The 25,460-nt window shown below is 44.6% G+C and overlaps 1 protein-coding gene across 2 annotated transcripts in view; it reads left to right on the top strand.

Moving 5' to 3' along the window:
• The first annotated feature begins 1,259 nt into the window (after window positions 1-1,259).
• The window catches only part of CBFA2T2 (CBFA2/RUNX1 partner transcriptional co-repressor 2), a 126,652-nt gene continuing 102,451 nt past the window's right edge, over window positions 1,260-25,460 (top strand). Inside the window, exon 1 of one of the 2 annotated variants that reach the window (XM_053246043.1) lies at window positions 1,260-1,414. In XM_053246043.1, coding sequence (XP_053102018.1) covers window positions 1,387-1,414 — 28 coding nt within the window. In that variant the 5' untranslated portion in view covers window positions 1,260-1,386. The remainder of the gene's footprint in view (window positions 1,415-25,460) is intronic. The other variant, XM_053246045.1, reaches the window with a different exon arrangement.

The following is a 25,460-nucleotide window of genomic DNA, read 5'->3' as shown; positions in this document are numbered from 1 at the left end:
TAGGGTGGGGCAGGCAGGGCACGTGCCCTGGGCACCACTTGATGGTGAGTTTGTCTTTGAATCAGTGTTAAATCCTTAGTATTAAGGCCCACTGAAAGTTTCTTGCTCTTTCTCTCATTTTAACTATCTTTCTGAAATACTAGAATATATTCCAAGCAGTGACACAGTTTACTTACTCTGCATATCCTTTAATTATTTTCAGAGTATCTGGGAAAAGTCAAATTCTCCATTTATTTTTAAAACCTATGTAATAGTGATGCTACAATGCATACAATGTGGAACTCTCTGCCACAGGATGTGGTGACAGCCAACAACCTGGATGGCTTTAAGAGGGGTTTGGATGACTTCATGGAGGAGAGGTCTATCAATGGCTACTAGTCGGAGGGCTGTGGGCCATCTCCAGTCTCAAGGGCAGGATGCCTCTGAGCACCAGTTGCAGGGGAGTAATGGCAGGAGAGAGGGCTCCTGTCTCAACTCCTGTCTGTGGCTTCCAGTGGCATCTGGTGGGCCACTGTGCGAAACAGGATGCTGGACTAGGTGGGCCTTGGGCCTGATCCAGCAGGGCTGTTCTTATGTTCATAGTAGAGAATTAGACAGGCACTTCTGTTTAGTTTTCCAAGTACAGCTCCACATAGTATTTGGGTATTTCATGAGCTCCAGCATACTGACATTTGTAGTTTTCCAGCATTTTTGGTCTGTCTATGTCCACTGCTAAATAGTTTTTGAAATATTAAAAGATTAACGAGCTTGACTTGTATTTTTCACCTGATATTATGGTAAAGTTATCTGAAATTTGGGTGTCAGATGTTTGGACAGGGGGCGCAATTACAGTGCTTGCCCTAGGTGCTATTTTCCCTAGATACCCTCTGCTTTTTTCTGAAGTCCATCAGGGCAGCAGTGTACCACCCTGCCACCCCGTTTACCGGATTCAACCGGAAGTTTCTGATGCTCCTGCAAATTTTATTCAAGCCCCATTGAATTTGTTTATTTATAACACATTAAAATATATTTTAATCAATCAGTTAATTAAAATGGTCTTTATTGGCACTTATTCCAGTAGTCCGCATTCTGCCACAAGCACTGCCTTCCTACGAAAGTAGCGGAAAACTTCCCAGAGCAGACAGACCCCCATTGCCCGCCTCAGGCACCCTGACACGAGAGACCTTCAGAGCAAGCTCCGCTAGAACGGGCGGAGGGTGTGGAGCCGGAGGCGGGGCGGGAAGAGGAGGCAATGTGACGTCATCCGCCGGGGTGGGCCTGGAGGCGAGGGGGCGGGGCCGCGGCAGGGGCCTAGCGCGGCGTCGCCTGCCTGCGCTCTTGTCCTACCCGTCGTGTCTGGCGAGGAGGACGGAACAAAGGGAAGCCGTCGTCGGTCCCAGCTTGGCGATGGTGGGCATCCCAGGAGCCTCCCAGTGTAAGCTACCCCTGTCTTAATCCTCTCTCCTTTCCATACTGCCGGCTCAGCTGCCTCCCTTCCCCATGGCCCGCTCCTAGCCGCTGCTCTCCCTGCGCCTGGACAGCCCGATCCTGTGCGTGTTCACTCAGAAAAGAGTCCCAGTGAGTTCAGTGGGGCTTCCTCCCAAGAAAGTGCGGGTAGGAGTTGCAGCCCGCCGCGCTGGGCTCGGTGGGACTCTGCTTCTGAGTAGACGTGCTGTGGGATGGAGGCTGGAGATCTCGCTTCTCGCCCTCCTGGCGGACCCTGCTCCCTCCTGACAAGCCCCGCACTGCGCGCTTTTCTCTCCGATCTCCATCCCGCTCCGCTTCTGCTTCCTCTTTCTCACCATCTGTTCTTCCCATTTCCCTCCTACGCCGATCCGGGCGCCCCTTCAGCGATCCTCTATCGCCCCTTCTATCCCGTTTTCTTTTGACTGCAACTCCCGTTATAGATACCCATCTTGTTTCCCAAGCACGGCTCCCCTGCCCCGTTTTTTAATGTCTTTCCACTCCCCGTCTCCTTTCCCGTGCATTACGTCCCCTGTACCTATACAGATCGCCTGCAGCTTCCCTTTTGCTATAATGAATCCCACATTCCCTTATAGAATCCGGTTTGTTTCAGATCTGCAGTTCTCTCTGTTCTCTTGCACCAGGCTCCGTTATCTTTCACAAGCCCTAGGACTCTTCCCTATTCCTTTTTGGATCCTCCCTGGTGTTCTTAACCTTGGGCTTCTTTTACTTTCCTTATTCACATTGTACATATTCCTTTTCTCCTCCTTCACTTGGTCTTTTGACCCCCCCCCCCAGCTGGGATTTGGAACCAGTGCTTTCATTGAAAGTCCTTTTAGTTTTATCTCTTTCTCTAGCTTGCTTAGATTGTATGTATTTTTGGTTGTTTGTATATATGACCTGTGCCATGACAGGAATGGGGATCAGGAAGGAATTAGTAGACTGGCATTTAGGACACTGTGACTTGTGTCCTAAAATAAAAGCATTCAACCATGTTTGAGAAGTCTGCTTCCGTTCTTTTCCTGGACTGGTTAAAACATTGAAAGAGTGGCTCTTAATGCATTGGGCAAGGTTAAAGGATGCTTGTTTTTCTGGGATCAACAACTTTACAAAATAAAAATTTAATGGAAAGTTGATTTGTATGATGACTAACCCCCTCATTTAGCTTTGGAACTAACTGCTACTGGAAATGCTACTGCCACCAGAGAAGCGTTCTGTAGAGGATGTTGGGTGCTGGGTCAAATTTTATTATTTCTAGAAAATCTATTGGTGGTTCTATGTAGCCCAGGGGGAACTAACCATGCAAAGTGATCCTAAGCATGCTTACTTGGAGGTGAGTTATGTTGTTCATTGGGACGTCCTTCATAGCAAGCAAGGATTGATTGATTGCATTTCTATAGTACGTACAGTGCACACATACAAGGAGAGATGTTTTGTTTACACTGTGGATCTCTTTTCAGTGATTGATTGCATTGCATTTCTGTACTGTAATCTCTAGGTGGTTTACTGAAAATCTTTTGGAGTTCTCTTTGTTAGGCATTATAGAAGTACAGTAAATGATGTTTAGAATAGTAGCCTTTACACGCTGTGTGGACCCTTCTTGGATTCAGAGTAACTTTGGTTCTCCTGGACGAAAACATGTATTGCTTCCAAATTCACCTTCCTCCATACATCCCTATTTGTTGCAAGGGAGTTATTGGACAGCCCAGCATCTCTTCCTGTGTTTTGTGGTTTGCCTCATGTTCTCCACACTTTGGTGGAACTGTTCACAGACCCAACAGTAGCAAAGTAGTTAGCTGAAGTTATGATAGTATAATTGGGAGAACTGGCATTGTAAAAAGTCTTTGCCCATGCAAAAATCGTGTGTATGTGGTGTGGAGAGGGAAGGAAAGTTCTGTGGCATGTTTCAACACAGGCTTTGAATCTGAGTAGTAGGAGCACACATACAAGGAAATCTGTTTTGTTTATGTGGTTTAAGCCAAAGAAAAATATTTCCACAATGATTGGTTTTTAGTGACTTTCTGTGATGTACTTTTTTTTTTTTGCACAACAGAGCACCTCAAGAACTTAATTGAAATAAAAAAGAATCAATGTATGAAAAGAATAGGCCGCTTATAAAGAGTTCTTTAGCTTTTTGGTTTTACTATGGCTTGCAAGATCCAGTTTTTGTGTTCTTGGGGATCTTGTGCAAGTTTCAAATAACTCCAAAATTCAGCAGATCTCTTTTGACCGGGTCCTAATAACTGTTGCATTGAGGGACAGTTCATCCCCATACTGTCATAAATTCCTTTCCTATTGCTGTCCTGAAGTTCTTCTCCCAACCTCCCTCCCAGTGGTACAGAGTCATTGTATTACACTGGTGAAACTAGGACATTGCTGCACAACTTTGGTCCTCCAACTGCTTTTGGACTGCAACTCCCATCATCCCCAGCCACCATGGCCAAGAGGCATGGATTATGGGAATTGTAGTCCAACATTTGCAGGAGGGCTGAAGTTGTTTGCAGCCTTGAGCTAGGAGAGAGCCTCTAGCTTTCCTCCATGCTTTACATTTCCTGCTGGATCAGGCCCAAGGCCCATCTAGTCCAGCATCCTGTTTCACACAGTGGCCCACCAGATGCCTCTGGTGAGCCCACAGGCAAGAGGTATGTGCACGCCCTCTCTCGTGCAGTTGCTCCCCTGCAACTGATATTGAGAGGCATCATGCCTCTGAGGGCGGAGATGGCCCACAGCCACCAGACTAGTAGCCATTGATAGACCTGTCCACCATGAATTTGTCTAAGCCCCTTTTAAAGCCATCCAATCTGGTAGCCATCACCACATCCCATACTTTGCCAGCTGCAGCTGAAAATAAGGGAAGGGATAGGGTCCTCCTGAGTGTTTCAGGCCATTACTATGTTACAACATTTTATTTTAGGTTACTCCATGCGATTGGGTCCAAATGACGTGCATCCATATCTTTCAGGACTTCCCCATTATCCTTTGCCTTTCATTATGGTTCTTTCTGTACCAACTAAGCATGAAACTGCTGAACTAGAATACTGTATATCAGAAAACTTGATCTCTTTTTTTAGGCCTCAGTCAGGATAGTGGTTTCCTTCTCATATTATTGGTGTTAAGCTAGTATGGCAAGATCAGGAAGACTGTTATCACCTGTATTGCTATTGTGAATAGTAATAAAGTATAGTATTACTATACTAATGATATAGTATAGTATTACTATTACTTGTAATAGTAATACAGAATAGTCACTGTGCTTACCTTGTATACCTTTCATTTTTACACAGAATTGGGATAGATTGTAGTCCTATTAACACATCATGTTCAACACTTGTACAGTCTTTGTATACAAGTACAAATCTGTATGGAGGCACAGTTAGTAACACTTTGAGTTGAGCGCAGGTACAGCAGACTATGGGAAACACCTATATCGGGCAGCAGTGATATAGGAAGATGCCGAAAGGCATCATCTCTGACATCTCATACTGCACGGGAGGAGGCAATGGGAAACCCCTCTTATATTCTACCAAAGACAACTACATCGCTCTGTGGTTGCCAGGAGTCGAAAGCAACTTGACAGCACACTTTACATGTACAGTAGTACATTTCTTGTCTGTACAGTGCATTTGAGACATCTGTAGCCAGGTTCCCTTTTAAAATGGATGCAGGAACAGTCACTCACACAAAAACATGTACATGTGTACAGACATCTGGATGCAGGTACAAAATAATGTCTGAATAGGGCTTTTTCCTCTTGCATTGCCTAACCATTTGTCCCCGTAGTTTATAAACTTTATACTTGGGTTTGAGTATGTTCAATCTGCCAGCTGAGGATAGATTTGATGAAGTGGGCTTTAGTCCATGAAATCTTCTTCCATAACAACCCTGTTAGTCTTTATGGGGCCACTCGCTTCTTTGTTGGTTTTCCCTGTCACCATCTAGCACAGCTGCCCCCTCTGGAAGTTCTTATACACATGTTCATCCTGCATTCCAGAAAGTTCAAAACACTACAGCTTTGCTATCTGCAACTTATTTTCAGTTCAGTCAAACCACATCTGTTTCTCACTACTTTGCTGCTTATCCCATCCCAACATCCACCATAGCATTCCTATTTCTGTTGTGGCTTGTTCCTCCATCGTATTCCCCTCCCCCCCCCCCAGTTTGTTCAATGTTTTGACTCATACAGTAAAAATAAATGCACCATTTCCCCTTTGTTCTGTGTAGGATGAGCATGTGTATAATTCAAAGCACAGTAGTGAAGGGCAAAGGAGCAGTGGAGGTTGCCAAAAAGAGAGGAATGCCTTCTAACAGCACATTTGCTTTTTGGAGCGGTTGGTGGTGGCCACTTATCACACAACATCCCAGATAATTCCCTTCCCTGCACATCCACTTGGATTCAGCTACCTTTTTGCTTTGCCTCTACATTTTCCACATGCACTTTCTCTAATAGTTTTATTTCTTTTGAGAGCCAGTGTGGTGTAATGATTAAAGCAGGGCTGCACAATTTCAGACCTCCTGCAGAGATTGGACGACAGCTCTCACCATCCCTGACTGTTGACCAGTGTGGCTGAGGATGATGGGAGTTGTAGTCCAGTAACAGCTGGGGGGCTGAAGTTGTTCAGCCCTGGGTTGGAGCATCAGTTTAGAACTGGGGAGACTCAGGTTCAACTTTCACTCAGTGATGAAGCTCCCTACCTGGGTAAGCTTGGGCCAGTCATTCTTTCACAAGGCTGTTGTGAGGATAAGATGGGGATGGGTGGGATATATATCATTCCTTGGGAGATGGATGGGATACAAATATAAATATTTTTGCAATAATGTCATCTTTTTTCATGGGTGAGTGGTGTGGAGCTTTTATAGGAGCTGATTATGCCACATTTTTGCACTCCTGAGTTCTGATTTCCTCTCATGTTTGTTTTTGTTGGAGACAAGATAGTGAACTTAGACTGTGGGTTTGATCCTAGTTGATGGCTTCGAGTCTGCTCTGAAAACCACATAAATGTTTTCTGTGAGTGCCCATTCCCCAGCTTTCTTTTCTTTTTAAAAAATGTACCCCCCAATAGCTCGTGTGCAGCAAGAAGACAGGCAAGCATTAGCTGACCTACATAATCCCTTAGATTCTTGGTGAGCTGACCAGCTTTGGGGCAGGGGTTTTGTGAACTGTGATCACTGGGGAACTAGCATTATATCTGCACCTCCCATAGTTCCTTGAGAGGTAGGGGAAATGTTGTGGATCACATGCTTTAATGTGACACTTTATTAAATTTCTTTTGTATTCTTTGGGGGACTGGAGCCAGCGTGGTGTCTTGGTTAGAGTGCTGGACTAGGACCGGAGAGACCCAAGTTCAAATCCCCATTCAGCCATGATACTTGCTGGGTGACTCTGGGCCAGTCACTTCTCTCTCAGCCTAACCTACTTCACAGGGCTGTTGTGAGGAGAAACTTAAGTAAGTAGTACACCGCTCTGGGCTCCTTGGAGGAAGAGTGGGATATAAATGTAATAATGTAAATGTGAAATGTAAATGTAAAACATATTATTGTTTTAGTTTCACAGTAGTCCTGTGAGGTAGGACGATTGTGAAACTAGAGAGCTAGTGACTTTCTAAGGTCACCCAGTTGTCTTTACAGCTGAGCAGAAATTTGGAGCTGGGTCCCTTTCATCAAAGTCCAGCCTCCTATCAGTTTAGAGGAGAGGAGAGGTGGTAGTAAGCATGACTTGTCCTCTTAGCTAAGCAGGGTCTGCCCTGGTTGCATATGAATGGGAGACTAGAAGTGTGAGCACTGTAAGATATTCCCCAGAGTGGGATGGAGCTGCTCTGGGAAGAGCAGAAGGTTTCAAGTTCCCTCTCTGGCTTCTCCAAGACAGGGCTGAGAGAGATTCCTGCCTGCAACCTTGGAGAAGCTGCTGCCAGTCTGTGCAGTAGACAATACTGAGCTAGTTAACCCCTGCTAACCTGGTAAAGAGGCACCTTTTAATATGGTGGTTCTCTTTATTTCGCAGGGGGAGAGTAATTGGACCTATCCACCCCCAGCACAGTACCTCCAGTGACTGTTGCTGGTGTCTATCTTATGTTTTGTTTAGATTGTGAGCCCTTTGGGGACAGGGATCCATCTTATTTATTATTTCTCTATGTAAACCGCCCTGAGCCATTTTTGGAAGGGCGGTATAGAAATTGAATTAATAATAGTAATAACAACAACAACAACAACAAAATAATAGATGGACCAATGGTTCATCTATATGGCAGCTTCCTATGTTCCTATCAATTACAGTACTATGGCTCATTTAGAAGCCTATTTCTGATAGCCTTTTCATTGTAATTAGGAACAATTATGCAAACGTCCTCACCAAAGTCTGCAATTGAGGAAAGTAAGAAAGTTCACAAGTGATTCCCCCTCCTTAGGGGATGTATATTCATCTACTGTGAATATTCATGTAATATTGTTGGCACCTTAAAATATATTGCCCCTAGGCTCAGAATGAGCATAAGAAACATGTCCTTTGAAAAAGATCCGGTGGCAGTGAATAGGAATTTGAAAGAAGTCTCTCTTTTTGATGGTTGTGCAATCTTTGTTAGTCTGCCAGTTGAATGAGAAATTTGCAGTTTAGATCCATCAGATTCCACTGTTGGGATCTAACTGTGCCCTTTGTTGAAGGGAATTGACATGAAATGTCTCTGCTTAGCTCAAGCACTACAACTTGAAAAAGAGTTATTTGTTCTTTATAACTGCATTTGAGGATTATTTGACCGACCCCCCCCCATGGTGGTTTTCTCCAAGGTTGGGGAGCTGTCCTGTTAATTGTTGAGCAAGGCAGGCAAATACAGTGAAATAGGATGACTTAACTTCTTTATCATTTTAGGGGCACCAGAGTTCACAAAGCGTGATGCAGCCCTCTGATTCCCAAACTACCTGCTTGTTCCAGGAAACTAAGTTATCGTGGGATTAGTTTAGCTAATTTGTGAGTGCCGTCAGAGAGCTCCTGGTAATGAAGGAATGGCCTTGCTGGAGGACAGATATATCAACTTTGGCCAATACTTCTAAAAAGTGTCCTAAGCTAGTAGTTTTTGCTAGATCTTGTGGTGGTGAATTCCCTACATTAATTAAGTGTTGTATAATTATATGTATTGTTGGACTGTACTCGCTGATTTGAAAAAGATGTGGTCTGTATACAAAAGAATAATAAAAATGTCCAACACATTAGAGTGTGTGTGTGATATATAGGATGTGCCAAAACTCAGTTCAGAAGCTGTATTGCAGGGCACCTCCCTTTAAAAACAAGGCTTCCCCAGCAGTGTTCCCTCTAACAGGGATTCCCAGATGTCGTTGACTACAACTCCCAGAATCCCCAAGCAAAAGCCATTGCAGCTGGGGATTTTGGGAATTGTAGTCAACAACATCTGGGAATCCTTCCCTGTTAGAGGGAACATTGTTCCCCAGCCCTTTGAAGTGGAGGAGAGCAGGCCCATAGCTCCTCCTCCAATTGCTCAAATCGTCTTACTCCTCTCAGGATTAATTATGTGCCAACAGTGCATCTCCCAGCTGTGCCTGATGCCGGCACCCACATGGTCTCAGCACACAGGTGCTGGCCATTTTCATGATCAGCGTGGTTGCAGGTATGGACTTGCTCTCCGCTTTAAAGTGGCTGGGGAAGCCCTAATGTTTAAAGGGAGGTGCCCCACGATCCGGCTTCTGAATGACGTTTCCCAAGCTGTATAAGCTCCAAAATCACAAGGGCTAGAAGCTTTTTGAAAAAGTCCATGTGAAACTTTGGTACTTGGAAACTACCAAGACCTCTCCAAAAGTTGCAGCACTTAAGCTGAATTAGGAGAGGAGAGCTGGTCTTGTGGTAGCAAGCATGTCTTGTCCCCCTAGCTAAGCAGGGTCTGCCCTGGTTGCATATGAATGAGAGACTTGATGTGTGAGCACTGCAAGATATTCCCCTCAGGGGATGAAGCCGCTCTGGGAAGAGCAGAAGGTTTCAAGTTCCCTCCCTGGCTTCTCCAAGACAGGGCTGAGAGAGACTCCTGCCTGCAACCTTGGAGAAGCCACTGCCAGTCTGTGAAGATAATACTGCACTAGATAGACCAATGGTCTGACTCAATATATGGCAGTTTCCTATGTTCCTATGTTGCTTATGAAGGCAAATTTAATATGCACATCAGAGTGGTAGGGTCATAAACTAGAAACACCATATCTACCATGTTAAATTGGTAAGACTTGCATCATGGTTCTCAGAAAAGATTGGAGAAGTGCAAGAGAGGACATCAGCACTGCTATGAGACTCTGGGCCAGTCACTTCTCTCTCAGCCTAATCTACTTCACAGGGTTGTTGTGAGGAGAAACCTAAGTATGTAGTACACCGCTCTGGGCTCCTTGGAGGAAGAGCGGGATAAAAAATGTAAAATAATAACAACAACGACAGCAGTGCTGATAAAAATTGATGATTTAAAAAAAATCGGATTTTAAAATTTAAATTGAATTTTTACAATTTAAACCAGGTTTTTAAAAATTCATAAAGAACTAGGTCAAAGATATCATATTAATAATAATTTCTATGAATATTAATCATAACTTCTAATTATATTTTATGAACTTGTTAACAGCAGTATATGGGGATGAGAGATAACAGACCTGATCAGTTCTATTGTGCAGGTGGGCGCCCTCTCTAATAGTGCAAAGACAAAAAAGTCAATAAATGGAGGATTTGGGAGAATGGACTAGATCTGAGGAAACAGGAGGAGTCTGGATATAACTGCACAGGAGAGGAGAGGGGAATAGAAAGTGAAACCAAAAGTGAACAGAACACATTCATGCAGTCCTGAGGAAACATTTTCTGAGTCTCTCCTCCGGTGTAGAAGGGAAACAAATGCCTGTCTGGCAGCAGGCCATAAGAGAGACCCACATTTGGGAATATTTTATTTTTGTATTTATTGTTAAATTTTTATTTTTATTCATTAAAATAATATCAAGGCGGTTTACAAAACATTTAAAACAATATGACTATACAACAATTACACAATAAAAATATTAAATTGGAATATAAAAATACAAATTTAATTCAAAGCTTAAAAAACATACACAACAGGACCATAAAGTACAGAGCAGAAACAACAAGAACAACAAAAACACTTACCCTCCCTATCCCCGCACAGTGTCCATCACTAAGTGATAGCACTGATTTTGTCAAGCATCCATTGTCTGGCTCCTTGGTGTTTTGGGCTTGCTCCTAGATCCAGAGAAAATCTGTCAAGGCCTTCTCTACAGCACCTTCTAGCAAGGCAGAATGAGGGATTGGGAACTTGTAATGTGATGGAGGTTACTCTTCATGGCAAGCTTATTTTCATTGACATAGAATCATAGAGTTGGAGGCTTGGTGGATCATCTAGTGCAGGCCTGCTCAACTTTGGCCCTCCAGCTGTTTTTGGACTACAACTCCCATAAACCCCAGCCACAGTAGCCAGTAGCCAGGGATTATGGGAGTTGTAGGCCAACATCTGCAGGGGGCGGAAGTTGAGCAGCCCTGAGTGCAACCTGCCCCACTCAGTGCAGGAAATCCAGAGCTAACTATTCCCATCAGATGACTACCATCTGCTTAGAGGCCTCCAGTAAGGGGGAGTCCCCACCTCCCAAGTGTTCTGTTGTCAAACTAAGAAGTTTCTCCTAATGCAACTGAAAACCGTCCTTAACTAAAGTAATGCAACTGGAAACTGTCCTTAACTAAAGTAAGCCCGTTCAATCTAGCCCTGCCCTCTGGGGGTAGTAGAATACAAATCTTTGCCCTCTCTTGTGTGACAGCCCTCCAGGTATTGAGTTCTGTCATGTACCCCTCAGGCTTCTGTTCCCTCTAAGGCGTGCATGTGTGTGTGTGCTCACAAGTTTTCTAATGTCCGCTCAGTTAATTTTTGATCCCATTCAGGTTGAATTAGGAAGTCCTCACTCTGAATGCATGTGTGCACACAGTGCCTTGATATTGCCACCCAGAACAAAACTCATTCTGCACAGTGATGAAAAAAATTAGAGGGACCATTGCCCCAGGCTAAACCTACCCAGTTCCTTCAACCTTTTGCCATAGGGCTTGTTTTCCAGACCCCTGACTATCTTCATTGCCCTTCTCTGAACCAGTTCCAATTTGTCTTCAGCCTTTCTTAAAGTACAGCACCCTTAACTGGGCACAGTATGTCAGATGAGATCTGGCTAGTGCAAAGTAGTAAGTGACTTCCCTCTGGTGACCATACAGTGTGCTCTCTCTTTTAGTGTTTCTCTGTAAATAGTGGATTGGGAAAGCATGGAGCACCTCGTGCTGCTGTTCCTTCTCTCTTAATTGCTCTACCTTTTGCTGCTCCCTCACCCTGAAAGGTTCCAGATGTGATTGTGAGGGTCAGTATGTGTTGCTTGAGGTTTCATTACTCACGTTATACAATGTTTAATTAAGTCTTCATTGCACAAAAAATATGTAGCCTGGACAAAATACAATTATACATTTTAAATTTTGAGAAAGAGGCAAAATACAGCTATACATTTAATTTTTGGGAAAGAGGCACAATCGTTCTCCTGTCACTCCAGTGCTATAAAGCATGGACTTTGATGTGTTAATAATTTCTGGTTTGAATAAATTCTTTGCATTTGATGGAACAAATTATCCTCTTGGATCGATGTGTACTGCGGAAGAATGGCAAGATGTTTTTTAGTCAGCCTTGACCCTGAAAACACGTATGTTGATGTAGCCCCTTTTAAGCCAGTTGTATTAGGTGCATCTATAGCTTTAGCCTTGGGGCCAGTGTTAGACATTAATAGTTTAAGCTGGAGTGATGCAGTGAATGGACATGTGCATTAAAAATTGGGAATACTTGAGGTTCTTTTGAAACTCATTTCAGGTTTCCTGATCCAAGAGGGCTCTTAAATACACCCAGCTCTGATGCTTGATGTGCTGGTGCCAGTGCTGCTATAATGTACATTCATTGGTTTTAATACACTTACTCCTATTTCACACACAATTGGATTCTGAATCTCTTGGAACATTTAGTAAAGCTAGCTGGGTCGGGCGCAGAGCATCTGCATCTCCACCGGCCTGCCTGGCCCACTTCTCCCCCCTGCCCGCAGTTTCTGGCTGGCGGGCCAGTTGGCCCGCTTCTCCCCCCGACCCCCGGAGCTCTTACATTTAGCAAGGGGAGAGCAACTGGCTGTGTACAACCTCAGCACATCTCTCCGGTGGCTGTTTCTGGTTTCTACCTTAGGTTTCTTTTTAGATTGTGAGGCCTTTGGGGACAGGGAACTTTTGACACTTGCTTGTTGGGAGTGCACTCTGCACTCCCACCAAGCATAGGATGATCGTCTGCAGGGAAGGTAAGGGGTTTGAGATGCCTTCCGCCCGCCAGGTTGTGTGAATTGCTCCACCACGTTTTGAAGATGTACTCTCTGGAGTGGAATATTCAGAAGAGGCATGATGCATAGTTGCCCTGTCTTTGGAAGCTGGCACCCCACTCACTGCCATCATAAGTTTATCTCACTGTGTGTCAGAGCTGATTTCTAACTGGCAGTTTAAATTTTTCATATTTATTATTCTACCCGGCTCTCAGGAGGCTCCCTGTTGGATTGCATCCCCAGGCTTGGAGATTACACTTTGTATATGCTCAGGAGCTGCACTGCAATGTGAATTCTCAGTTTATAGTGCACAGTTTGTGATGGGCTAGTCGCCCCTAGATTTGGCTGCAAACAACGCAATTTGGAACAGGGATAAGACGCACCCTCTTTCCCCAGATGGGAGGACCATCTAAGTAGACTCGAGAGTTAACTACATCAAGTTAACTTTCAAGGATACCCTGTTGTTGGAGTGAACCACTTGACTCCCCTCCTTTCATGGGAGATAACATAACTTGCTAACTAACTGATCTTGCCAAGAAGGGCGAGAGTAGATAAGACGGTGAAGTACTTTTCTCCCATCACAAAGTAGATGAGTCAGTGACATGGCTTAGAGGTGCATCCATTGAAATTATTGATAGGATTCTTGGAGAGCCCCTCCTGACACAGATTTTATTTATTTATTTATTTATTTTTGCATTTTTATACCGCCTTTCGTTAAAATATAGCCCCAAGGCGGTTTACAAAAGTTAAAAACATACAATAAAAACACAATAAAAACAACATGCTAAGAGTATAAAAACATATAAAAACAGGCATAAAACAATACAAGAAATAAAAACACCCAGAAGCAGCAGTAAAAACGATTATGTAAAAGCCTGGGTAAAAAGCCAAGTCTTTACAAGCTTTCTAAAAGCCATGATGGAGTCGGAGGAGCGAATGACCACTGGGAGAGCATTCCAGAGTCTGGGGGCAGCAACAGAGAAGGCCCTGTCCCGAGTGCACGACAGCCGGGCCTCTCTCATTGTCGGCACCCGGAGCAGGGCCCCCTCAGATGTCCTCGTCAAGCGGGCAGCAACCCTTGGGAGCAGGCGGTCCCTCAAATACCCTGGGCCCAAACCGTTTAGGGCTTTAAAGGTCAAAACCAGCACCTTGAATTGGACCCGGAAACGAACCGGTAGCCAGTGCAGTTCTTTCAAAATGGGGGTGATATGTTCCCAACGGGCAGCTCTGGATAACACCCTCGCTGCCGCGTTTTGCACTAGCTGCAGTTTCCGGATATTCTTCAAGGGCAGCCCCACGTAGAGCGCGTTACAGTAATCCAGCCGCGACGTGACTAAGGCGTGGGTAACTGTGGCCAGATCTGCCTTCTCGAGAAAGGGACGCAGCTGGCGCACCAGCCGAAGCCGTGCAAAGGCACCCCTGGCCACCGCCTCCACCTGAGCTTCCAAAAGCAGAGCCGGGTCCAGTAGTACCCCCAAGCTGCGTACTTGTTCCTTCAAGGGGAGTGCAACCCCATCCAGAACTGGTAAAATCTCCACATCCCGATTGGCTCTCCTACTGACCAACAGCACCTCCGTCTTATCCGGATTCAATTTCAGTTTGTTAGCCCACATCCAACCCATCACGGCCTCCAGTCCCCGGTTCAGGACATCCACCGCCTCCCTAGGATCAGATGACAAGGAGAGATAGAGCTGAGTGTCATCCGCATATTGCTGACAACTCAGTCCAAATCCCCGGATGACCTCTCCCAGCGGCTTCATGTAGATGTTAAACAGCATGGGGGACAAGACCGAACCCTGCGGGACCCCACAGGCCAACGGCCACAGAGCCGAGCAGTAGTCCCCCAGCACCACCTTCTGGACCCTCCCCTCAAGAAAGGACCGGAACCACTGCAACGCATTGCCTCCGATTCCCATACTCGAGAGGCGGCCCCCATTGTTAGATATTGCCCCCATTGTCAGATATTCTATCATGCACCTGCATACTCTGATTTTCATCACAAACAGCCTTGCTGTTTGTGATGTACTTGCAAAAGGCACGCCCCCATTGTTACACCCAGGAAAGAACACAGGAAGCTGCCATATATTGAGTCGGACTATAGGTCCATCTAGCTCAGTATTGTCTACACACAGACTGGCAGTGTCTTCTCCAAGGTTTCAGGCAGGAATCTCTCAGCCCTATCTTGGAGATGCTGCCAGGAAGGGAACTTGGAACCTAGATGCTCTTCCCAGAGAGGCTCCATCCCCTAAGGGGAATATCTTACAGTGCTCACACATCAAGTCTCCCATTCCTATGCAACCAGGGCAGACCTTGCTTAGCTAAGGGGACAAGTCCTGTTTGCAATGCATTCTGAACAGGTCTGTCCAGGCCCTTCTATTCAGCAAAGCATGACAATAGGCATGTGTCCTCAAGGCACATTGCGATATAAGCATCTCCAGTTTCATGACCCCATGTGCTTCCTCGTGTATTACACTTGGGACTCCACTGCAACAGCATGCTCCCTTGTGCCTCCCACTTGGGACTGCATCAGACGCTTCAGCAAACCATCTTCAATTTCCCTCGTATGCTATACTTGGGACCCCAATGAGCATTCCCTATGTTCCCTTGCTACCTCAAAAGAGCTTGAAATCACTACCTAGATTGGTCCTTGTCCAATCCACCCAGCTTACCTAGTAGGCGTAGGAAGCTGGACCCATGGAGGAGCCATTCACATGGGCATAACTCCTTATACTAATCCTTACAACCCTCCTGCTCTACACCTTTCTGTCCCCAAAGGACATGAGTCTCCAGCTGCTTGAAACCCTGTTTGCTTAGAGACAGGTAGAGTCAGTGGCGGTCCGTGAACGCGCCACTGGGGGGGGGGCAGCGGGAGGCACATTTTTAAGAGTAAATGAATTTGATGCTTACCTCTGCTCCTGCCGCACCTGAATGCTGTTCGGTGCAGCAGCGTGCCACCCAGCAGCCCCTGTGGTGGGGAATCACCTCTGCCACTCACCTGGCTGCTGGTGGGGGCTTGGCTCTGTGGAAACCAGGTGAGTGGTGGAGGCGATTCCCTGCCGCAGAGGCAGGGAATCGCTGCTTCGCCGAACTGCGTTCAGGTGCGGCAGGAGCGGAGGTAAGCACCGAATTCATTTACTCTTAAAGGTGTCTCCCGCCACTCCCACCCCCCCGTGGCGCATTCATGGACCACCACTGGGTACAGTATAGTGGTTGTCCGGCTCTCAGGATCCCAATCTATAACTTCTTTTCAAACTTTCCCCTTCCCCCTCTCTTAGCCTCTTTCTCTTGCCTGCCTGGGAAACTTACACAATTAGACCTTAAGCTAAAATGCCTCATTGTAGCTGGTTTATTTAGAAACATACTTTACTGCTCTTTAAAGTTAGAAAGGCCTTGCTATAGTTGAGTTGCTTAATAATGTATTTTTATCGATTTAATCATACCATTCTCTTCCTGTATCCCCCTTTAAGTTTAATAAATTCTTCCTTTAATTTTGAAACTATATCCTTGTCTTGAGTCTAGTCATTTCTTGAGTCCAAACGTTTGCACACAAATTGAAACTGGTGAAGCTGACCCCTTTAACAGCTAATTCCCCACACAAGCCCACACACAGTGGGGATGCTGACCAAACACCCCAGGGCCAGTTTCAGTAAGAGTACCTAACATTTTATTCATTTGTAACAACACGATGAAGGTCCCCTGTTGCTGGTCTAAATACCAGGTTATAGAGACATCCTAACTTTGGGTTTATTTTATGAACAAACAATGCCCCTTCCAACCATAAAAACAATTTGTTTGTCATTCTTTCCCTTTCTCTTCTGTTCATGGGATTGTGTACAAACAAAGTGAATCTTGACTAAGCACCGTTGGAATAAATGAAGACGAGTTAGTAGTAACTAACAAGTCCCATTAATTTCAGTGGGAATTGGGTAGGATTACCATTTTTTTTTAATATAACCCATTGTTTCTTAGGAGTGGCCTCACCCCTTGGGTCTTGCTGATCAGTGGGAGCTGATCTCATAGGAGAAGCTGTTTCTCTTGATCTAGCCATTCTGAATATGTTGTGTATTCATGATTGAATACACAAGGTATTGAGATTAAATTAGCCAAGTTCTCATGCTATATTCAACACATGTACAGTGTGTCTATACCGCCCAAAACCTGCGTGTCTGGGTGGTTTACAATTAAAATCATTTAACACATTAAATCAATTAACTATTAAAATCATTGAAAACATTTAAAATCCAATATTAAAACTTTAAATCTAATTTATGGCATCTATATACCACTTTTCAGGCAGATCTCCCAAATCAGTTTACATAGACTTCAATAAAAAACCATGCATCAAGCAAGCCACATGTTTAGATATTCACAAGCTGAGCCCTTTAGGCTTTGTCGCTTCTTTTTTCTCCCGTCCCCTCAGAGCAAGATGGCCCTTAGGTCGTTCTGTGGTTGCAGTTGGGAAGGGAGGGTTGCCACCTCAGCTTTGATAGCCTCTGTTTCCCCATACTGGCCAAGAGATCGCTCTGTTGGAAACAGCCTGTTCTAGTTTCTTCTTGCATATAGCCTTGAGAGTTTTGGAACCTCCATTTAATAAGCAGGTGTTAGGCTGGGATCTAAAGAAACAGTGCAGTTAGTTTTGTGTAGCTAAGTGGCCTTGGGCTTGTTTGTTTCTGGGCTCCCATATCATAAGGCAAGCCATTTTTGGGCCAGAGAGGACTTTCAAAATAAGATTGTGGTACAGCATGGGTGTCTGCTGCTTAAAGAAGAAAGAACTAAAAATCCCAGTGGGCATACACCTAAGCCCTTGGATGCGCTTGAAGTAACTCCAGGAATCGGGCGTAGCAAGGTTGGAGTGGGCCCAGAGACAAGATTTTAAAATGCCTCCCCCCCCCCACTGAAGCTCAGAATAGTAGTAACAAAAAGCACACACACACACACAGTCCTATGTGCCACAAAATAATATCACCCTAAATTATTTTTAAAGAGATTTTGTAAATCGTGGACTATGCAAGTCATTTACTGGTACTAGAGAAAGACATGCTGTTCTGGTAGCTCCAGGTCTTAACACTCACATCAATTTCGGAGGATGAATACAACTGAAGGAAGCCCGGGCGGGTGTGTGGCTGGGGGAGTCAGTCATGTGACTTGCCTCTGGGGGCCCCCCCAAGGCAGGGGGCCCCCAGACAACTGTCTCCCCTTGCCCTATTATAGTTACGCCCCTGCCAAGAATCCTAGTTTTAATCCAGACCTAGGAGCCTTGACTCCACTGCAGAGGAAAGAGGTTAGCTCTGTTGAGTATGTAGTAACTAGCGGTCTCATTTTTCTAAGCTCCTCAATTCATTCTTGCTCAAGAGGAAAGCTTCACAAGGCCAAGAGAATGATCTGGAAGTGCCTAACGCTGTAGCATTGTTAACATTAAATGAGGGGGGTGGATATTTAGTTCCTGAATGGAAACTACTGCAAGGCTCATTTTAAGTCATGCTGATCTTTCCAAAGGAAGAGTAGAATATAAGAGATCTTCCCATCTTTCTTTATTGTTACATCACTCTTGAAGATATGTGGCTTTGTGAGTTTCTTTTCTGTTCTTGCATCTTCTCAAATATGACTCGGAGGATTGGGGCTTAAGGGGTCTTGGTCCCGTCTATTTTAATCCTTGACTGGACCATAAGACTCTCCAGGGTAGGGAGTTTTTCTGGTGACATCACTGGCTTTTCTGGCATTCTGAGCTTTGAAACAGTAACTTGTGCAAAGACAGGAACAGTAACTTCTACTAAGCTTGCTTTATCTCTGGCCATGCTTCTTTGATTAGAGACAAAGCTTAGTAAATATTTTTAAAATGATTGAATTCTGAAGCTATGGAAAACACATGTCAGTAGTCAGACGCACTGAACACCATGTGTGATCACCTCCTCTTTGAGTTTCGGAGTGTGAATGCAGATCTGAGAGCTGTGGGTGACAGGTTTATCTAGGATGATTGGCAAGGATTTATAAAGCGAGAGGGGATTTACTTACTTAGCTGCGACCACCCCTCTTTCCTCCCCTCCTTTCCTCTTATTCTCAGAAAAAGGAAATTGGGATCACATTAAAGCTCTAATTGGTTTGGCTCCATCAATAGCTCAAGGGCTGCCAAACAGTTAATTTATTGTGTGAGAGTTGGGCCATGTGTTGAACAGCAAATTTGTCCTAAGCAAAAAGATCTTTGTGCACTGTACGTGTATTCATTCACCAGATTGTGCCACCACTTTTTTTTTACAAGTGGACTGCACACAGGCCACAAGGGAAATGTAAAAGACAACCCCTGAGCCTTTTACATAACGTTTAGAATCTGACAAACAAATCCTCACAAACTTTCGTGTGGATTGTTAGAGAAAACAGGCAATGCCTGCGTCATTGTTGGCCCCTGCATGCCTTGTAGGGCACCTCTCTTAAAATAAATAATAATAATAATAATAATAATAATAATAATAATAATAATAATAATGTTTCTCATTCATCTCTTTGTCCCACCAGAATAAATAGGGCCATTTAAAGGTGTAGAGATGCTTGGCAGATTCTCTGATGCACATTTTATCTGAACAGTTGGTAAAAGCGCACTGGGGGAAATCGCACATCTATGCTGGAAATAACCGCAGCCCCCAGGCTCTCACCTCATGGCACGGCCAGGTGGAGAGACCCCCAGGGTAGCTTCCGCCCCTCTCTGTAAGTTATACGGAAGGGCAAATTGGAATGCACTCTTTATCTGGCTGGCTTCCTGTAGAAGTTTGCTTTGTTCTTGCCAGCCATCCTGTACACCCTAACTCATGCGGGAGTGCTGTGGTTAGATTTGTTAGCATGGATTGTTTAATACTTGAGAGGTTAGATCCATTGTTGGTGTTTGATAATAGAGGATTTTGGAGGCAACTTGGATCCAAACGTATCACGCTTCTAATCAGAAACAATTCTAATTTGAGCTGTCCTCACTATGTAAAGTGCTAATTTATGTTTAATTTTCAGCATTAAAATCTTTGTTTCTGGCTGGGCCTTAAATGAGATATTGTATTTGGAAATAGTTCCAAGTGCTGACTCATGTCTGAAATGTATTTTATGATTTTCCACCAGCAAACAATTATGTTAGGGGGTTGCTTGCAGCAAAACAGAAATGTTATCATTACCTCTGAACTCCATAGCATTTGTGTGTTGATTACTTCTTGCCATTGAATTAACTTTTTAAAAGATGTGTTTTTGACATTTATTGGGTATTGGGCATGAGTATTTAAAAAGTGCCTAGCAAGGGCATTTAGGGCTCCTATGGGGAGCTGTGAGAGGTTATTTGTCCAAAAATCGTAATTCAGGCAGCATCTTAGTGGTGCTAATGGTGCTGCATGATGCAAGTGTGTCATACATACAGTGTGGATAGAGTTTGCTACTCCAGGTTACATCAGCAGATGTAGCGTTGCCCATTTTTGGCAGAAACTGTGCCCTGATCATATTGTGTGACCTGGCATTGTGGGTGGCACCCATACTGGCAGCTTATGTATGGTTCTCTTCCCATCCAGGTGAGGTCTGGTGCCAGTGGGGGGTCTCCCTTTAAGGGCGGGGGGTTGCATTTACCCCTCCCGCCACTTTCCCCCCGCCGGCGCTCTGTTTTAGCGAAAGGTTTTTTTGGGCGGCAGCATTCCTCCCTGCCACCCCTGCCCCCACTATTGTCTGGAAATACCAGAAGTAATGAGTACGTGCATGCCCACCACCCTGCGCGCGCGCACCCGCCCCGCCCGTCACACGCTGTGTGCGTTATGTGCGCATGCAGCATGTGACGAGTGTGCCCGTGGTGGTGAATGCACACACACTTGTTACTTCCGGTATTTCCGGACAATAACGGGGGCAGGGAGGAACACTGCCACCCCAAAAACTTTTCGCTAAAACAGAGCGCCGGTGGGGGGAGTGGCGGGAGGGGTAACTGCAACCCCCTCGTCCTTAAAGGGAGACACACACACACACCCCGCCACTGGGCTGCCGGACCGGCCCAAGTTCGAACCGATTCTGAGGCCTCTATAATGACCTCCGGACTGGTCCTTGCACATCCCTACTTAGCTTCAGCATCCTTCAGCAGGAGTTTCCAATGATGCCCATGATGGCAAGTATTCCATCTGCCTTTGGCAAGTGTGATGAGTCTCCTTCTCAGTCTTGGATATGAGGAGGGGGTGAGGACTGTCCTCACAGCTATGCTGGTGTCAGAGAGGCACTTGGATACTTGCTCCCCATCTCCAGCTTCAAACCTGAAGCTCAGGAAAGGGGGAGATCTGGTCTTGTGGTAGCAAGCATGAATTGTCCCCTTTGCTAAGCAGGATCCACCCTGGTTTTGCATTTAAATGGGAGACTACATGTGGGAGTACTATGAGATATTCCCCTTAGGGGATGGGGCCGCTCTGGAAAGAGCATCTGCATGCTTGCATGCAGAAGGTCCCAAGTTCCCTCCCTGGCTTCTCCAAGATGGGGCTGAGAGAGACTGCTGCCTGCAACCTTGAAGAAGCTGCTGCCAGTCTGTGTAGACAATACTGAGCTAGATGGACCAATGATAGACCCCTGAGTTCCTAAAGGAGCAGAGAAATTGTCCCTGACCTTGTAGAAAGTCATGGTATGAGGTCATGGACAAGACTCTGTGCCTCTCCCTAGGGGTGGGCAAGATCCTGATGATTACAGATATTTGGCTGGCTAGCAAGGCCAGCCAAAACATTTGGACCTCTGACCTTCATGACCGTCTCAAGTTTGATATAGTGAAACCTTGCCTTTCATTCTGCTCAAACTGCTGCCCTTTCCATTAGGGAGGGTATTGGTGTGTAATCCTAGCTGTGTCTGCTCAGAAGTAAGTCTTATTGCGTCCAGTGAGGCTTACTCCCAGGTAGGTGTGTGCAGAAATGCAGTCTTTATTCTGGAGGAGATTCTCAGTTCCAACCTGTATGTAGTCTGAGAGGGGGAAAACACTTGAGAGAGAAATCTTTTCCCTTCTCATTATAGGAATCCATTGTTAGGCTTGCAGAAGAACTACTAGTACTACTACTATTTATATACCGCTTTTCAACCAAAGTTCTCAAAGTGGTTTGTATAGAAAGATCGAGTAAATAAGATGTTTCCCTGTCCCCAAAGGGCTCACAATCTAAAACAAAACACCAGCAACAGCCACTGGAAGGATGCTGTGTTGGGGTTGGATAGGGACTGTTGTTCTCCCCCTGCTAAATATAAGAGAATCGCCACTTTAAAAAGTGCCTCTTAGCTCAGTTAGCAGAAATAGATAACAGCATTTTAAAAATCTTTTTATTTGATGGTGGTTGTATAATTGTATTACACTGCCAAGGCAGAATAATCCGTAGACCTATACCAAATAAAGTTTTAATATTTGTGTTCAAGTCTTCTGGCTCTGAAAGCCCCAGACTTCCTATGGAACTAGTCAAAGGTTCCTCCCCTCACTTCCCCTCCCCTGTTTCCCCTGGAGGTGCTGATACATTAGCATTAATGTAGCTAAATCCTAACCATCTTTTGTGGGGAACTGTGGGGAGGAAGATGAGATCAAGCTGTTGAACTTCTTTGTAGGCAGGCAGCTTTTGCCTAAGGCCACCTGGGGCTGCCACATGTTCTTCTGACATACAGGCTAACATGCTCAGCATGTGCCAGTTTTAAAGTCTGTAGCAAGGCCATGCAGAATTCACTGTTTCGTACAGAGAGACTGGAAGTGCATTGAGACAGGCAAACAATGGTAATCGGCTGCATTCACACATGACAATCTTCTACTTATTAGTATTCCCAGGGTAAATTCAGTATGTTGTAATTAACAGTTTTGAAATTTCGTGGCTGCACAGAAAGACATAGGTCCAAATTGTGTTAATAGGATTGAAACCAGGTGTGTGTATACATCTTCATTGTCCAGGGAATGTAAATTTTGTGGATGTTGCCTTTTAACGTGTCACCATAACAATTCAAGTTACTACAAATTTGTGTTCTCCCTGTTCCTTTAAAAAAAAAAAAAAGTTGTGGCTGCTTCATAAAATCATCTATGCTGGACAAAAACAACTATACCTTGATAGAAGAACAATGCATTTTAAAATGTGTTTAGTAGATGAAAAGGCTTCTGCAAGCCTGCTTTCTTTAGCTTGTTGTGTTTCTCAAGGTTTCAAGCATCCTAGTTTAACTTAGGTGCTATCAAGGTGTATAGAGCTTGTTAACTGTAATGCCATCAGCATCAATCCCCACTCTCCTTCTACCAGGGCACTGATGTAGATCTGCCTCCCTTTGGGGGCAATGCCTTTTAATTAGGGCTGTGCTGCTGTTCTGTATTAATGAATTAATTGATAGATTGTTGCACTTGATCGAATACTTTTTTTCAGCTGTATTTAAATTACCTTTCTGACAAGAAATGGGAAAAAGCGCGACTAATTATTTGCAAAAGCTAAATGGCTTATAGCAGATTAGGAATGGCATATGGAGCCTTTCACTTCAGGGTCACTAGATCAGCTGCAGTCCAGGTTGGCATTGATGAAGTTATTACCATCTGACAGCTGTTTGCTGGCCTGTGTGAAATGAATGGTTGGTTTTAGTCCATTTCCTATCAGACAGGTGTCCCTGCCACAGTTGGCAGTCTTGGTTGCAATAGCGGGGATGATTAGGCAGTTGAGACTGGGCACTCCTTGCTCCTTAAGGCAGAGCTCTCCAGCTTTCGTTTTGGAACAGTCTAAGGCATATTGGGGCCAATTTCATGATGTCTGAGAATGGTATGGGGCTTGCAGATGAGACCACAAAACCCATTGTACCCAAAAACCCATTGCTAACCTGCCTATACTTGTATTATTTAATTGTAACTGAAAAGAACAACTCTCCTGAAGTTTTATTCTGTGGAGGAAACATTTACTCACCACAGGCAACTAAGTGAATGGCTCTTTACATGCCTGTTACAGTCCCCAAAAAAACGCTTATTAACATGCTAAAAACTGAAGTCATGGGTGTTGGTAGAAATGGAGGTGGTCTTTGTTCCCTTTCAGTCTTCCTGAGTGCTTTGTCCATTTTATCTTGGACAAAGTTATTTAAAACTGGCGAGAGACAGGATCCTCAGTGTGATATTCAGGCTGCCGCCCATTTTTGTCCCAAGACAGAACAGGCCTTAGGTACTGGGGGCATCCTAGTAGAGCTAGAGATGTAAAATTTCTGGGAAGTTTAAAGCCATGAGGGGAAAAAACCACAGAATGTTTCCCAGACTATGGGAAACACCTATATCGGGCATAATCTTATCCTGCACGGGAGATGGCAATGGTAAACTCCTCCTGTATTCTACCAAAGACAATCACAGGGCACTGTGGTCACCAGGAGTCAACACCGACTCGACGGCACACTTTACCTTTACTTATTTTTGTATCAGACTTGCTTCATTTTTTAAATACACAACATGAACTATATCCAGCATTGTTAGCACAGAAGAACTAAAAACAACAACAGCTAAATGTCGTAAGTATATTAAACAATATTTACAAATATATGTAGTGTTAGAGATCGACCTGTAAGATGCAGTTTGTGTCCTTTCTTGTATGGATCTTGGTGTCAAGGGAGGACAGGATGGAACCAGGATGAAGCATATTCCGAACTACCCAATAAACATTTTTAACTTCCTTGTGAATTTCTTCACGAGCCTTTTGAGGCATTTGCCTCCTTTTGGCTTTTAACTTTCACCCTCCAACTGTGAAACAGCCAGCCTATTGCCCTGTCTGCTTGGGGGAGAAGCATAATGTTACAGTTCTTTGAGGTGAGAGAATATCTCCCAAGATGAAGAGGGGCCAAATCAGGATAGTATATCCACCACTCTCCAAATCCAAGTGGAAAGGAGGCAATAATTTGCAAGCAAAGAAGGGCTTAGGTCTGTCTGTTCCTCTAGTAAAGTTAAGTGTGTCCTGCGAGGGGCAAAAGTTGAAATACATCTGGGATTTGAGAGTTATATATAGCTCTCTATTACAAAGCTGGGCTGCACAGCTTTGGCCCTCCACTGGTTTTGGACTATAACTCCCATCATCCCCAGCCAAATGGCCAATAGTCAGGGATGATGGAAGTTCTAGGCTAACATCTGCAGGGGGGCTGGCTGAGGTTGTACTGCCGTGTTATACAGGATTGTAATTATCTAATATTTTTTGGTGCCTTTCATAAAATTCCTTCATATTATATACTTGGTAGCAATTTAAAATCAGTATTTTAAAACAGAGCTTGACATATACCAGGCACTAGGGAGCCATGGAACCTGGACAAGGATATTCAGAGGTGGAGTTATACGATAATATCTGTATATGTCTCATTACACACACCACACACATGTCCATCACTAACGTAAGTGCTGAAAAATTAGACTATCACTACCTTTTGTAAGGAGTCCATTGTCTGTCTCTTGAATTTTTTGGCTGGCTCCTAGATCCAAAGAAATCATGGATCTTTTAAAAGCCATGCTTCCTTCAACATTTCCTTCAACATTCTAAAAGCCCCTCTCCCCTCCCCCCCACCCCAGTGCTAACACAATGCCAACGCTAACTCTGGCTTCGGGCAAAAATGGAAACACACACACACACTTACACTTTTTAAAAAAGAGAGAGAGTAGTTCTCTGAATTTCTCAGGTTTTGTTCTGGACTGTCACATCCCTAAGTAGTACCCT

This window comes from Hemicordylus capensis, chromosome 4, assembly GCF_027244095.1.
Source record: "Hemicordylus capensis ecotype Gifberg chromosome 4, rHemCap1.1.pri, whole genome shotgun sequence".
Lineage (NCBI taxonomy): Eukaryota > Metazoa > Chordata > Lepidosauria > Squamata > Cordylidae > Hemicordylus > Hemicordylus capensis.
This window is presented reverse-complemented; position numbering and strand designations above follow the sequence as displayed.